This window comes from Zalophus californianus, chromosome 2, assembly GCF_009762305.2.
Source record: "Zalophus californianus isolate mZalCal1 chromosome 2, mZalCal1.pri.v2, whole genome shotgun sequence".
Lineage (NCBI taxonomy): Eukaryota > Metazoa > Chordata > Mammalia > Carnivora > Otariidae > Zalophus > Zalophus californianus.
Window position 1 is genome coordinate 81,866,014 of NC_045596.1, and position 16,524 is coordinate 81,882,537.

At 43.4% G+C, this 16,524-nt stretch overlaps 1 protein-coding gene across 1 annotated transcript in view; it reads left to right on the forward strand.

The window, feature by feature from the left end:
• The first annotated feature begins 3,119 nt into the window (after positions 1-3,119).
• The window catches only part of DAPP1 (dual adaptor of phosphotyrosine and 3-phosphoinositides 1), a 49,739-nt gene continuing 36,334 nt past the window's right edge, over positions 3,120-16,524 (forward strand). The window contains exon 1 of the mRNA XM_027600393.2: positions 3,120-3,386. Within this exon, the coding sequence (XP_027456194.1) occupies positions 3,286-3,386 (101 nt within the window). The 5' untranslated portion in view covers positions 3,120-3,285. The remainder of the gene's footprint in view (positions 3,387-16,524) is intronic.

Below are 16,524 nucleotides of genomic sequence, written 5' to 3' on the forward strand. Positions count from 1 at the left end.
ATACTCGTACAAATAGAGATAAAGTCCACAGCAGCCATGAACTTGATCCTTGGCACGCCCTTCCTCTGACCTGAGGGAGCCTGGGACTTAGCTGTACTATGGATTACAGTGGATGTGGGCACACGTATGGCCCTCATGATAGAAGTTCTGAAAGAATGGAGCTTTCCTGGGTGACGTACGACAGTGTGAGTCCCAGGGAGCCTCAGTGCAGGACAAGGATTTCCCACCGCTGCAGGGAACTCTTGATTCTCCACCTTCCCTGATGGGTTTTGGGAAGTGCGCTGCTATACTACTTCTGCAGAACTTTCAAACACTGGTAGATGATATGAGGGAATTAAACCACATCACCGGCTTAGCAAAAGGAACCAACATTTCACATTAGATAAAGAAGGCAGAGAACGGAATTCAAGATTGACTATTGAAAATGAAAAGTGGGAAAGCAACAGAGAAAAGGGGAAATAAGAAAGAGGGAAGCGGAAGGGTCGGGAAGGCTGGAGTAAATTTTACACGCTGAGTTGGTGAGTTATAGCCATATCTAGACAGCCTATTCAACAAAGAAGCTAGGACTGCTTAGAGGGGTGAGAAGAAAATAAAATAGGGTCTCAATTAATTCAAGATGACACAATTGCCTCAGCCTTTGATACTGGATTAAATGATCACATAATTGTGACAGAGAACACAGAGGTGGTAGCTTCAAGCAAAACTAAACTGGCATATTTTTAAAAGCAATATGGCAGCTCTGAACCTGCCACAGAATTAAAAGGAGAGATGGAAGTCTTCCTGTTGGAGAGCTGGCCTCCAGCTGAAAAACATGGTCAGTTCTTTCTTTTCTTTCTCTGCTGTCTCTGTGCTCTAATTAAATATGAAATGGTGATTTTTTTTTTTTTAATGAGACGGAAGAGCAGACAGTGGGAAACAGAGTAAGGCTCTCTCAACCCCAAGCTATGGTTAACTCAGTGAGCCCATTCTTCTAATAAAGAGATTCAAAACTAGATACAATAGGTCTCCCCAGATTCTCTTCATGAGACAATTGATGGTCTGGATGTGATAGTCATTCCAATAAAGGCCCAAGATTTCTTGACAAATAAAAATTTTTCCAATGAAGCATAAGATGTTCCAGAATTGTTAAAACAGCTTGATTGTTTGTATCCATTTCTACATTCAAAACCCGTATGGAAAGAATTCAGTGCTAGGAACCAGTACCAAATTTGTTTGGAAGCAAAAGTTGCAGTTTCTTTAATAATATATATGTATATGTATATATGTGTGTGTGTGTGCACGTGCGTATATATATAATATCCAAACAATCTAATGTAAAATATATTACCAAATATTTTTATGAATACCCAGCATTTTGTTGAAACTGTCTTTTAATGCTGCAGCAACTGGTACCACTCCAATACTGAATGTGTAGTTAGTGGAGCAAGGAGGGCAGTAGGGAAGGGAGGGAACCTAGGGGAAATGGGGTAAATGACAGAAAGAATGACCTCAGAGGAGAGGGAGAGCAAAATGTGGGAGGGAGACCTCACAGACAGGAAAGCAAAATGAGAAAAGGAGAAGGGCAGGAAGACTGAAAATGGGAAGAGGGTGATCTTAGTAAGTTTTGCATCTTTCCCAAAAAAAAGGGGGAGGAGAGGTTAAGTAAAAGAAAAACCAGAATTTGCTAAAATGGGAACAAAATAGATACTGAAACACTGAACAAAACGCTCTAGAAGGAGAACAGGAAATCTCCGCCCAGCTGCTCCTATCTCTGCCGCGGGTACACTCAGCCCCCCCTCCCAGGCCGGGGCTGGCATCTGTTTGCAAGTGGACCCTGTGCTCCTCTCCTACAAGCTGTAGCAGAAAGAGTTTTAAATGTTCCTGTACAATCAGTTACTGGCTTGTTATCAGGGCTCAGTCTCCCCCAGGCTGTCTGTAGACAGCAGGAATTTCTCACCGGCAATCAGAGTAACGCAGGGTCTCACAAGCCCCTGACCAACAGAGATGCTACGGAAGAACCTTAAGGAAAGGTGAAACGGTGCCCGCAACAGGTGCTCTCCTTTAGGAACAGCTCCGTGGCCTCCGTATCCCACAAGGCGGTCTCCTCAGACCTTAAAGGGCACGGGAGTCACCTTGGCGGTCTTGTCTGAACTCGGGTGTCGGTCAGACGGGCTGGGACAGAAACTGTGCATTGTAACAAGCCCCTGGTGATGCCAGTGCTGCTGGTGTTCAGTCCCAGAGCACACCCCCGTGACCCCTGAGTGAGTCAGGATGTGTGTGTGTGTGTGTGTGTGTGTGTGTGTGTGTGTGTGTGTGTAAGAGAGAGAGAGAAGGGAAAGAATCCAGAAGCACATTTTCTCCTGCAGGTACACAGAGAGAAAAGGCGGGCAGCCGCACAGGTTCTTAGTCCATTTATTGCTGCCCTTTGCCGGACTCCCCAGCATTCAGAGTGACCGCAGATTCCCGTGAGCACTCGCAGGCGGGTGGGCTTCTCCCCCGAGCCGGCCCCGAAGCAAAGCCCACGGTGAGTCCGCAGGGAAGGACACCGAGCTCAAGGACTCTGGGCACCAAGGCTGGCCTCTCCGACTTTTCCTGCCTTCTCACCCAATCCTACCCCCTCGGAGAAAACAGTAACTGTCTCTGAATCATGCCGATCTGAACGCCACAGGCGTAGTGGAAAGCTTGGGTAATCGAGGCAGAAATATTGAGAGGGTGCGAAAAACCAGACTTCGGTATCGAGGCTAGGGGTTTGACTGATTTCTCCACCCACCGTAAAGATGATCCTGATACAGAAGCTTCCTCGGAGCCCCTTGCGTTTGTGTGGGAGACAGAAGGTGGGGGTGCTCGTACCCTCTGCTCCAAGTTGAATTAGCCCCTCAGAGGAACTCTGGATGGCCTCGTGGGAAGAGTGTGAATGGATAGTCCAGTCCTGGCTGGTGCGACCTCATCTTTATTTCCTTTGACAGAAACTGCGCGTGGCATGAGGCAGTGTGGGTGTCCTCAGAGGTAGCTACCTAAGTTTGCATACTTCCTGGCTGACAGAGCACTCCTGCCCGTGCCTTGGGGCCAGGGTGGTGAGGGGCAGTGGGAGGAGTAACCAAGTTTCACTTCCTTGCTGCTTGGAGACTCACAGCCACAGCGGGTTTCTCTCTCAGAGGAGAAGAGAGTGAGGAGCAGGAGGGCCCATCTCTCTCTCTCTCTCTCTCTCTCTCTCTCTCTCTCTCTCACGCGCGCTCTCTCTCTCTCTCTCGCTGCCTCTTCCCGTCGTAGCACCTGGCAGGGGCTCAGCGGTCGTGAGGCGCGCGAATGGGCAGAGCAGAATCCCTAGAAGGGAAGATGAGCGCCCAGGATCCTTCAGATCTGTGGAGCAGATCAGATGGAGAAGCTGAGCTGCTCCAGGACTTGGGGTAAGAAAGCAGGTCTTCTTTTCACAGTACTGCTCTGGTGAGCGTTGACTCCCAACCGCCACCCAAATGCTCGCTTTGGTTGATTTTCTTTAGCACCCTGCCATCTCGGGCTTCGCTGCCTTCCACTTCACTCATCTGTGAAGGCATCCTCCTGCTTGGGGCCAATTGCATTTTAAAAGCATACGGTGTTTTCCCAGGTGTGAAAACATGTTAAGTGGAGAAAAGGGGATGAAAATCAAATGTTGGGCATTCTTTGGGACTAGGGACAGAATCGAGGTGTGTGAGTTGGTGTTGCTTGTTTTCCTGGATATGAATCTGGTTGATGAATAAAAACGCTGTTCAAACACTTGAGGCTCTAAGCTATTGACAGTAAGAGGGCTGTCTTGCCAGTAAGATAAGCAGAAAGCCTAGCCGGCTGCACGGGAGAGGGACTTTCTCAAAACGAAAGAATGAGGAAGTGTCTGCACTGTCCCATCTGGGTTTCTCTCTCCTGACACCGCGTTTGCGAGCTCTTGTTTGTATACACATCGGTAGGCACCACTTGGAGCCTTTTAAATACTAACGAGGCTGGAGGAGGATAACGTTTCTGCCTCAAGCAGGTTTTAAGTTTAGGTAGGTGGAGTCATCGTAGTCCTGTCTTTAGGAAGGGACCAGATGAGACAACCCATCGGGGTATTTAATAAAAGAAGCAAGTATTACACAAGACAGGTGTAGGGGGTTTCCTAGAGAAACTGGACCTTTACCCTGAAGCACCAGAAATATCCTAACGAGGCTGGTTTTGACACCTGTGCTTCACAAGTGACAAGACCAGCGCCTCTTCATAAACAGGACTATCTCCACAGCAACCCACTGACCTAGAAACTGTGATCTCCATCTTACAAAGGAAGAAAATGGCACCAAAGGGGTTGAAAAACTTGCCTATGTCACACAACAAATGGCAAAGCTGGGATTTCAACCTGCAAAGGCCTATGTTCTTTGCCAGAGAAAAACTAAAACGGGGATGAAATCTCTGCATTAAGATGGCAGAGATTGTAGCTTTTGGTGTCATATTACTGTAAAAGTTCTCAATAAAGTCCTGTCTTCAGATTTTAAAATGGAGGTCTCAGAATTGAACTCCACTTTCACAAGGTAAACCAGAAATAACAGCTAGAATTTTCTATAAAGTCAACTCCCCTTACTGGGAATTCAGAGTTCTAGGATACCACCGTTCTTCTAGGTTGAATCTCCAAAGAGAGAGGGTAAAATGCCCCTGAGCATCCAAATGGGTGTCACGGAGTCCAGGCTAGACCCTTGGGCTCTCACTTATAGCCTTATTAAATTATTAAGGTATAATTCTTTACATGCTTCATTATCAATATTCCCAGCCCATGATCAGCAGGAAGCCCCAAAGGAGAAGAGAAACAAAGGAGGTATTCAATTCTGGTTCTTTAATTAAACCATCCTGAGCCCACAGGTAACGTTGTCACCTCCTTGGATGACAAGGATGAGCTAGATGATGTCTCTTCTCTCCACCATATGCCCGCAACAGGAAGCGACTATGGGTAAAACCCGCAAGGAAAACAGAATTGTGCCTTCCCTCCGTGGTCAAAGAATGGACGTCCGGTACAACCTAGAAACACCCAAAACAGGTGCATTTATGTCCAGACTTCTGTATTTCAGAAGGCTGGGAAATTTACTATACATTTGGGGATGGTTTCCATAATAACAGACAAGCTACAATGATCTGGAAAAATTGCTCTACGGTGCAGGTTCTCAACCTTAGCTGTGCACTAGTGTCACACAAGAGTTTTTAAAAATTCCTGTCCAGGCCACATGCCAGACAAATGACATTAGTATCTTGGGAGTGAGCGTTTTCTTGTTACACTCCCCAAATGATTCTGGGGAGAGACCAAGGTTGGGAGTCACTGCATAGAATATAAATCCATCAGAAGTGCTGAAAAAAATGTGGCTTTATTTTTCTTTTATTGGGTATGTCCCTGAATCTTAAAGCCATTAATAAATGTTGACATTTTGTTTGTTGGTTTGGAAGCAGTTTACTTAACAATTTTATTGAGGTGTACTTTACAGATAAAACTCACTCATTTCAAGTGTACAAATCCACAATTTCTAGTGACTTTAAAGAGTGGTTCAAACGTCACCGTAAATCAATTTTAGAACATTTTCATCCCCCCGATAAGAGCTTTCAGTTCAGCATAGTTGTTTTAAGTATACTCAATGGGGTGCTGAGAAACCACTTGGACGAGTGGTGATTTCTAGAGTCTGCTTATTTCCTTGGTATAAATACTGATACCATGGGCAATTTCAAGCTGCGGGGGAAGGTTTAACAACCTACCTGTAAAATTCCTGAAAATTTAGTAATGGACTTGAGCAAGTATTACTTGCCCCATCGGGACATTGCTGACATACCTTTTGCAGGTGATAATATCTGAGAATACTTGAAAATGACTGGTTGCCCCTGGCAGAATTCTGAACATAAATGAAACTTTTTCTTTGAAAATTTGTCACTGGTTAGGTGCGATCTGTACCAAACCTTCAGCTTAATTCAGTTTTTAAAAAGCGCCATAAAAACAAAATGATTTCATGTAATTGATAAATAGTAGGTGGCTGGTTTTAATGACTTAATTTTAAAATTATTTTAAATATATTACTTGAGTTGTTAGGTAGATTCTGATGTTTGTATTTTGGGTGGATATAAACAGATAATGTGGTGGTTAGAGAGATATCATACATCCTTGTTCTTTGGTCTCTATTTTTATTCTGGCTTGGGAATATGTAAGGTTTTGAAAATTAAACCCTGAGCTGTAGCAAATTAATTCATCACTTGCCTTTCTAGGACACACATGGCTTACTCAGAGCATCAGTTTATTCTTTTCTAAAGTACCTAAATCAAACAACTCAGATGCATTTCTGAGTCTCATTTATAAACCCTCAATCTAAAAACACTTATTTTCTGGGGTGCCTGGGTGGCTCAGTAGGTTAAACGTCTGGCTTTGGCTCAGGTAATGATCCCACCTTGGGCTCCCTGCTCAGCAGGGAGTCTGCTTCTCTCTCCCCCGGTGGGGGAGGGGGGGATGCACGAGCACTCTCTCTCTCTCTCTCTCAAATAAATAAATAAAATCTTTTTTAAAAATTAAAAAAATAAAAACATTTATTTTCTTTAATCCTAAATGTATTAATGTGTCCAAAGCAAAGGAGAAATAAAACCATCTGTGATTGTTGCTCAGCTTCACCAAACCTTTGGTGGGATGGGACTGGGGGAGGAGGTGGACGGTGGGGAAGAACGCGGGGGCAAAGGGTGCGGAGACTGGTCAGTGATAAGGAAGAGGTGGGCTGGGAACAGTCAGGTTGTTTGTTGCTTTCAAAATGAAGCAATGGGGAAATGAAACAAGTAGTGAATGCTAGACAGGTCCCCTAAATAAAAAAACTAGTTCTAAAACTGCTAGTTAGTTGATAATTTAAAGTTCCAGCTGTTCTTTGATTATAACAAAGGTTCCTACAAGACAGTGTAATAACTAGCTAACTAACTAACTAACTAACTAACTAACTAACTAACTAACTAAAGTCTCTAATTTCTCTATCCTGTACATATAAGAGAAGGTTAGAATAGATCAGCGGTCAGCAAGTTTTTTTTTGTAAAATACCAGATAATAAATTTTCCAGCTTTGCAGGCTTTATGATTTCGGCCACAAGTACTTACATCTGCCACTGACATGCAAAAACAGCCATAGATAACACAGAAATAAATGACCATGACAGTGGGTTCAGACAAAATGTTATTTGTGGACACTGAAATTTGAATTTCATATTATTTTCATGAGTCACAAAATATTCTATTTTTTTCCATAGCCATTTAAAAATGTAAAACCATTCTTGTTTCTTAGTCTATACAGAAACTTGTACCCTGGCAGGAAATACAAAGACTTGTACCCTGGCAGGAGTCGGCCCTAAAGGTGGTGGTTTGCTGACTCAGGGAACAGATGATCATAACCAAAATGAGTCCTCATTATGAAGCAGGCAGACATTTTGCATACACTAGCTCCGGTCTTCAGAAGGTACTGGCATTCCAACTTCATATACAAGGAGACTCACTAGCAGAAAAATCAGGTTGCCTGTAGTCCCAGGGTATCTGTTGTGATAATTCACTATTTACTGACCACATACTATGTGCTAGCACCATGCCATTTACGCCCATTATGTCACTAAGCTTTCCCAGTACTTTCAGTGTGGTATGATTACACCCATTTCATAGAGACAGAGAGTGAGCTCAGAGAGGTTCGGTGAACCGTGCAGCTCACTCATAGTGGTGCAGCTGAGGGACACGCCTGCGAGCCTACCCCAAAGCTGATGCTCTTACACTGATCGGAGAAGCTATATGCTCTAATAATGGCAACTAGTAATTATTGGATGTCACTATGTGCCAGGCACTATTTTAAGCCCTTTGCATGTATCATTTATTAAATTCACACGTCACTGTGAGGTAGATACTATTACTGAATCATCTCCATTTATAAATGAGAAAAGTGGGTGCCTGGGTGGCTCAGTTGGTTAAGTGTCTGCCTTCGGCTCAGGTCATGATCCCAGGATCCTGGGATGGAGTCCCACATCAGACTTCTTGATAAGCGGGGAGCCTGCTTTTCCCTCTCCCTCTGCCTGCCGCTCCCCCTGCTGTGCTCTCTCTCTCTGGGGCCCACATGCCTATCCACTAATGCAACTTGCTAGTTCTCATCACACTTGTCTCTTATTATATTAGCATTATTTGTTAGTACTAGTATGAACTTAGAGACAAAAAGAAAGTTTTGTGATTACTACAACCAAGAAATGTTATCATAAAGACATTATTCTTTCATGTTCTTCACATAATATGCATGCTCATGCACACAAAGCCAGGCCAATACCCTAATTAAGCAAAACTTTATTGAATTTTTTGTAGATTCCATTTTTCAGAGCTAGACAAACAGAATAGGCTAAGAAAAGTGTAGTAAGGTCAAAGTTTTGCTTTTGTTTTGTTTGTTTGTAGAGAGAAAGAGTGAGTGGGTGGGGAGGGGCAGAGGGAGAGGGGGAGGGAGAATCCTAAGCAGGCTCCACGCCCAGCACAGAGCCTGATGGGGGCTCCATCTCACAACCGTGAGATCACGAACCGAGCCGAAATCAAGAGTCGGAGGCTCAAAAAACTGAGCCACCCAGGTGCCCCTAAAGTCAACGTTTTAAAGGCATCTGTTTACAGAGCTGTGATACCAAGTAGAGCGATAAAGCTTGTTCGTCTTTTTTTTTTTAATTCATTTGAGACACAGAGATACAGAGAGAGAGAGCATGAGCAGAGAGAGAGGCAGAGGGAGAGGGAGAAGCAGGCTCCCTGCTGAGCCAGGAGCCCGATGTGGGGTTCGATCCCAGGACCCTTCAATCATGACCTGAGCCGAGGCAGACGCTTAACCATCTGAGCCGCCCAGGCGCCCCAAGCTTGTTCCTCTTCTTTGCACAACTCCATAATCTTGGATTCTAAAAATGGAAGGTGATTCTCTTGTGGCTGTGTGAGAGTATGTAACTGGTGTGAAGTTCAGTCTCTCCTTGACTCAAATGAATTTCCTCTTCGGTTGTTGTGTTTTCTGTTCCTCTGTGGGTGATGGTGACTTCCTTCTACTTACATGTGGAAATCTGTCCACAAATGTTCTCCACATAGAATGGGGTCACTTTGTTTCATTCATTCATTCTTCCATCCATTCACAGATCCAGCTGTTGAATGATGACAAGGCAGTGTGGGGACACTGAAATGAAGAAGAAATGGCTGTCCCCTCAAAGAGTTTATGGCACAGAGGACAGAGAATGCACACACACACGTGTAGTTAGAATGCAGGGTGGAGGGGCTGAGGGCCATGAGTATGTCTAGACAAAGCACACAGCATAGGGCAGCAAAGAAGGAGATCACTGGTTGTGGACAATATGGCTTTGGAACTGATAGGTTTTTGTCAGTTGATGTCAGAAAAGATGACATTTGCTAAAGAGAAAATGGCATGAGTAAAGGGAAAGTGGCAAAACACAGGAGTATTCAGAAAATCTAAGAAGCCCATATGACTCAGAGCCTCTCATCCCAGGGACCCAGTGGTTGGTTCTGGGCTCTACCTCTCAGAGTCCCCACTGACAGCCTCATTGTCTGAGAAACGGCCACCTGCCTTTCCTCTTCTAGTTTCTAGTGTCATAGCCATAGGCTTAGCCTTTAAAAAAAAAAAAAAAAAAAAGCCTGCATTAATTTCTTGTTTCTTCCAACTCCTATAGAGGATAAATTCCTATTCAGAGCCCACAGGCTCTGACTCCTTCTCCTTGAAAGGGACCTGTCTAATAGCAGCACAACCCACCTGGTGGACTCTTTAACCGTGTTGCTCCCTCACCTCCAGAGTCTCTGTAGTCATATGTTCTCCCTGCCCACCTGCCCACTAGAGCCTGCCCCCATTTTCTGTTTTCAGACCTTTTTGTTTAAAAATATTGATAACTTTAGGGGTGCCTGGGTGGCTCAGTTGGTTAAGCAGTGGACTTTTGATTTCGGCTCAGGTCATGATCTCAGGGTCGTGGGATCAAGCCCCACGTCAGGCTCTGCACTCAGCGAGGAGTCTGCTTTTCCCTTTTCCTCTGCCTTCCACCCATCTACCACCGCACTCTCACGCTCTCAAATAAATAAATAAAATCTTTTAAAAAAATTTATAACTTAAAAAATTTATAACTTTAAAAACATAAGAGCAACAAGTTAATTTGTTTTGACAGAAATATGGTTAAGTAAGGGAATGTCACTTTTTTGAGACACATGCTAAACTACTTAAAGTGTCATGATATCTATAATTAACTTTTAAAATGTTCCTGCAAAAATATATAAAGAATATATGGCAAAAGTTTGAAAATTATTCTACCTAAAATATGGGTATTATTTAAATATGTGTATTACTTTTTCTATTATTTATGCTATTTTTCTACTTTCTGAAGTTATTCACAGTAAACAGTTAAAAATAATAATCATATGTATTAATTATTGAAAATTTGGGAAATAAAAGCACCCAAAAAGTCAGCCATGTACAACCACGCAGAATGACATATTGTTCAACTTGTCTCCAGTCTTTTATTTATTTATTTATTTTTAAAGATTTTATTTATGTATTTGAGAAGAGAGAGAGCATGAGAGGGGTGAGGGTCAGAGGGAGAAGCAGACTCCCTGCTGAGCAGGGAGCCCAATGCCAGACTCGATCCTGGGACCCCAGGATCATGACCTGAGCCAAAGGCAGTCGCTTAACCAACTGAGCCACCCAGGCACCCGTCTCCAGTCTTTTAAAAATATTTTTCTGTAAATACACACACACACACACACGCACGCACGCACGTGCGCGCGCACTCAGATTGAATTGTGGCCATACCATGTATATACTTTTTCTCTTACTTTCTGGTAGGATTTTTCCATCATATACTTTTTAGTCTGTGTCAAAACATGTTCTGGATCTTTTTTCCCAGGTCAGCCTGTTTCCATCTATTAAAGTTTAGATATGTAGGTTGGTACAAATTCCAGAAGGCTTTACATGGATTAAGAGTTTGGGCCTTGGTCAAACTCCATTTGACAATATGGACTTATTGAATGCTTATAGGAATGTGGAATTACATGGTCATCATGTTTTGTTTTTAGATTAATCTGGTGGATTAATCTGGTAGTTGACCATGATAGGTAGCAATGGGACCAGAGCCAAAAAAGCTAATTGGTCAGGGACTTTACAGCCTGTGAATAAGAAACTAGAGTGATGACCTGGGAGTAGCAAGAAAGGAACAGAGGTGGAAACCAGTCATTCCACTTTGCGAAGCACAGTTAGTGATTCACATCCAAATAAGGAGTTCTGCTTTTGTATGGTTTTTCAAAATAACGTCAGAGGAATTTTGGAAACCTTAATGTCACAAGGGTCTTTTAATTCATCCTTTGTTTACTTTACCACTATCCATTTCTAGAGTTGTCTGGGGTTCATCGTTTTGCTTGTAGGGTTCTGACTCACCACCAGTAGAGTCTATGTTTTGGGTTTGATTCTCCAAATAATAGAACATTTTGCAAATGTCAACCCTAAAGCACGAAGAGGTTTGTCCACTTGCTCTAAGTTGAGTATAGTAAACTCCTTTTCATGGCGAGCTCCTTGGGGCAGGAATGTAGCTTCTTCATCTTTGTCTGCTCTACCCCAGCCCATCACTTGGCAAAGAGCAGCTGTCTGAAGGTTTGAAGTGCCCCAAGTTGAGTCAAAGGCAAGACCATAATTTAAGGTCCTTGACTTCAGCCCTCTACCACACCAACCCTGATGACATATTTGCATTTATTATCCTCAGACTCACTCTGCCCCCTTATGCCCAAAAGTTTTTACTGGTGGGATAAATCAACACTGGTGAGAGGCCTCATCTGAACCACACAACCCAGAGGAGATAACTAATAAAAGGATCTATCTGTATTTTTTTCATCCTCCAAAGTTTGGGGCTCTTTCCCCTAGCTGTAGCTTGCTGAAAGTGGCCCTCTCTGTCTCCTGTAGCCGCCCGAAATGGCAGCTGGCCAGCAGCGACTACAGCCCAAGGAAAATGACCCAGGAGCAGCATTTTATGCAGTACAGACGACAAGAGTAATGAGAACAAGTGCAGAGTCAAGCTTGATTCCACTCGGGAATAAACCCTCCTGAGAAAATCTCTGGTGTGGGTCTCTGCCCAGCCATTCCAGGCCTCTGCAAGTTCTTGTCCTGAAACTGAAATAGTTTTACCAGTGTGTCTCTGAGCTTTGGCTCCTGGTCCAAATCCAACAGTCGCTAAGCCCCAACCCCTGGGGAACCAATAACACTCTTGTAGTCTTGAGACCATTCCTGCCCCGTGATGGCTGACCTGAGGACCAGACTGAAGGACCTGTGCTGGAATGATATGCAAGTTGCCCCCCTTCCCCCCTCACAGTCCATGGCATGGCCCCTCTGGTCTCTGCAAGTCCTTGTCTGCATGTCCTGGTGTGTCGACCCACCTACGAGTCAGGCTCTGCAGGTATCTATGTGTCTGCGTCCTTTTCTCTTTGGTTTCTCTGCCTCAGTCTCCTCCATACCCTGGGTCCCTCTGTTTCGTGTGCCCTAAGCCACTGCCCTGTGTGCTTCTGCTATCTGGGTGAGCCACTGTGCCTTTCTAACTGGCTCTGAGTTTTGCAGCTCTGTCTTTTGTCTCTCTGTCCATGGTCCTTCCCTTTTGTGTCTCTGACTCTTCGTGCCCATCTGTGTCTCTGAAGATCTGAGTCTCTGCCTCTGTCTCTGTGTGTCTTCCATCTCTCAGAATTGCTTGCCTCATTCCTCGGACTCCTTCGAGAACAGGTTTGCCCTGATCTCCAACTCCCACAGAATTCTCTGCGGTTCCTTTCCGCACTGTTTTCCTTTAGCTGAGCCTTGACTCCCACCCCCCCCCCCAAAAAAAACCAACAAACCTTGGGGCCCACCCTCAGTTCCTCATTTGACCGGCTAGCCAGAACCCTGCCTCTGTCATCACTCAGATATGTGTCTTAATGCCTGGGGCAGCTGGCCTCACCATTTAGCTCTGCTGTTACCACATGTAAATGTGGGCATTCAGAATGGCAATATGAAAAGCCACAGACCAGCGGGTTCCATGACAGAAACCTCCTTATTGGAAGGACTGTGATGAGCTGATCTTCTGCCTAACCTCAGCAACACATTTAATGGCTTTCTTAGGCCTCATTTGAATGTTCAAAAACTTTGCAAGGCCTGTTTGGTTCTCCCGCTTGGACAGGGTCCATTGCTGGTCAATTTTTCCATTGATTATGGAAAAATAAGCTCACATCTGTGAATAGGGGACTTCATGTATTTATGTGGACAACACTGTCTTAGCTTAGATATTGTCGTGACTTTAGTATAATATAAATTGCAGTACTGATAGCTCTTGAGCTGACAAGGTTTTTCCTTACCCTAAACCCATGATTTCTGATGGCATAGAGGGCCAAGAGCTTTATTTTTCACAAAAAGTCATAGTATTTAGCACCAGCCATAGGACCAAATGAATGTGAAGGAAATCAGCCTCTGAGCAAGCCTGCAGAATGACTCAAGTGCTAAGGACAGATTAACCCAAGTTAAGATTGCTTGGAGTAGGCCTGCCTTATCATTTCATCTTATGTTCTATCACCATTGTGTTCAGAAGGATTCTGAGGCCAAGTATATAGCCTTGGCAAGAAAGAAAACAGATCAATTAGTGATATTATCCATGGCCTTTAAAAAGGGGAATGGAGTCATCTGTTATGCATTTGCTGTCTTTGGTCTAGAGGGTAGAAAGGGTGTGTCCATGTCATTCAAAAGTGAGAATAATTTTTTTTTTAGATTTTATTTATTTATTTGAGAGAGAGAGAATGAGAGATAGAGAGCACGAGAGGGAAGAGGGTCAGAGTGAGAAGCAGACTCCCTGCTGAGCAGGGAGCCCGATGTGGGACTCGATCCCGGGACTCCAGGATCATGGCCTGAGCCGAAGGCGGTCGCTTAACCAACTGAGCCACCCAGGCTCCCCAAAAGTGAGAATAATTTTGAAAATGAAGAAAAAAGAGAAAATTCTCTAAAGAGGGTTTGTATTAGCTATTCAACTCCAAGGACTTTCAGCTACTGTCACACAATCAGGAGTCTCTGTTCTTGCTTTATATTGAAATCTGTGTTCTCTTTATAACCCTGATGGGACCAAATGTAGGTTCTGTGTCACTTCTCTTTGCCAGGAAGGGGAAGAATAAGTCATTAAATACATGAATAATCTGTAGATGTGGATTACTAAGAAATTTTTCACCAAGAAATATATAGTCTAAATGGGTGTGTGGCTCATGTTTTAACCTGCAAGATCACTTCCTGTGTCCACTTGTTCTTCCAGTGTTATTTTGCATTACTCCTCAGTTTAAAGCCTCTGTTTCAACTAGGCATTCTGTTCCCTATATATGCCATGCATGTGTTAACCACAGTGCCTTTGCTTATGCCATTTCTCCCATTGAAATTACCTTTTCTCTCACTGCTTAATGAAACCTATATTTATTCCTGAAGCTCCAATTCATGATCTTCCTCCTCCACGAAACTTTCCCTGACATGCCAGCCCCCTGGAAACTCCCCCTCCTACACCATTTACTGTCCATATTACTAACATTGCAGCTATTGGGGAAATTTCTGACCATGTTAGCCTACAAATCCTTCTCTTTTCCTCCCCATTGGTACTTTAAAGCCACTTAGTACTTTCTTTACCCTCAGTGTACTCTTCTTTAGATGAGACACACTGTGAACTCAAACCATCAAAGTTACTGAAACAAATTGAAGTTTTTAGGACCAACAGTCCTTGACCTCTGTGCTTCTGAAACTCTAAACTGCATTAGCAATTGTCTGGGACTCTTGATAAATACAAATTACAGTTCAACAGGTGTAGGGGGCCTGAGAATGTACATTTCTAACAAGATTGTCAGGCACTGAGTTGCATTATTTTTCAAACACCAGGTGCATCTCATTAGTGTCCATAAAGTCAGTTTAGTGGGTCACAATCAATGTTTGTCAAAAATAAGTGGAGAAAAGAAAATAGTAAATAGTAAGTATCCTGTGGAAGAGTAGTGTTATTGTTTCCTATAATATTCTGGAGTGTGTGTGTGTGTGTGTGTGTGTGTGTGTGTGTGTGTGTGTAGAGAGAGAAATAAAAATGCATTTTATACTGATTTAAAAAGTTTGAAAGCCTCTCCTTTAAAGGATAGAGCAAAATGAAATATCAATTTATATCAATGGATTAAGTTAAGGCAATAAAACCCAATGGGATAAAAACTATGAAGACTCCAATATGCCGGAGCAATTTCCCGGAAGGTTCTAGCACAAAGGGGCACTGCACTGGAATGGGAGAAGGGGCTGACTTGAGGACCATCCTGCTGGAGCTAGCTGGTCTGCCTTTCTCTGTGGTTGAGCTCGCTTCCTGTACCTAACTGAGAGGCAACGATGAAAATTCTTTAGTGGGTGGGTGTTTCCTAATTTGTTACTATATAATGGAAGGGATAATACCACTGTTTCCTTCAAGGTCAACTGCTGGTTTTGGTAATCTCATAAACCCAGTGCAAATATTCTTTTGAAGCTTGATGAGTCTTTGCTCTGTTACCTGCATTAGCCTTGAGACTTATTTATAGCAATGTGTGGGCCTTGGGGAAAAAGAAGAATATAACATTGCTTGAATGTATGTTATAAATAGTAGTTTCTTGCTCTTTTTCACTTCTTCAGAAAAAATGAGACCAAAAGAATTTTTTTTAATTTTTTGTTTCAGGAAGATGAACCTTATTCCAAAGTATTCCCATACCTAGCACAATACCTAGCATATCTTATCTAGCATAAGATATAAGATTTGCTATTTATAATATGTTTTATATTTAGCAAATCTTGTATCTTGTTCTCTTCTGCAAAAGTTAAAGAATCATAAAAATAGTTTGTAAAAGGGCGCCTGGGTGGCTCGGTCAGTTAAGTGTCTGCCTTCAGCTGGGGTCATGATCCTGAGATCCTGGGATCAAGCCCTCAAGGGGGTTCCCTAGTCAGCAGGGAGTCTGCTTCTCCCTTTCCCTCTGCCCCTCCCCCTGCTTGTGCTCTCTCTGTCTCTGTCTCTCTTAAATGAATAAATAAAATCTAAAAAAAAAGTTTGTAAAAGAAGACAGTGTTCCAATATATGAAAACAACAGGGTTTTGTTACGGTAGCATTGTTATTAGTCACCTTGACTGCTGAGAAAACTAAAGTTGCTATTTGTGTGGGGTCACATAGTTCACAAGTAGGAAGTTGGAGCAAAAGAGGAGCTAAGGAAATGACCAGAGACAAAGGCATGGTCTCTTCTCAACAGAACTCTCACTGACGCTCCAAGCTACATAGACGTTTGTGATAAACATTTGCTGCTTATTCGCATTTCTTTTCAGTTGGCATTTCCCTGTTGTAAAAAGGCTTCTTACTGCACTTAATTCTAAAAGCATCAGCTTCCTAATGCAGGGGAAGACGTGACAGGACAGCAGAGGAAAATGACTGACTTGGGAGTTTTAATCAACAAACAGTAGGTGCAGTGTGAATCCCCAGCGTGATGCAATTGTCAAGAAACTAATGCAATCTTGGGTCGCTTTACTGTATACCT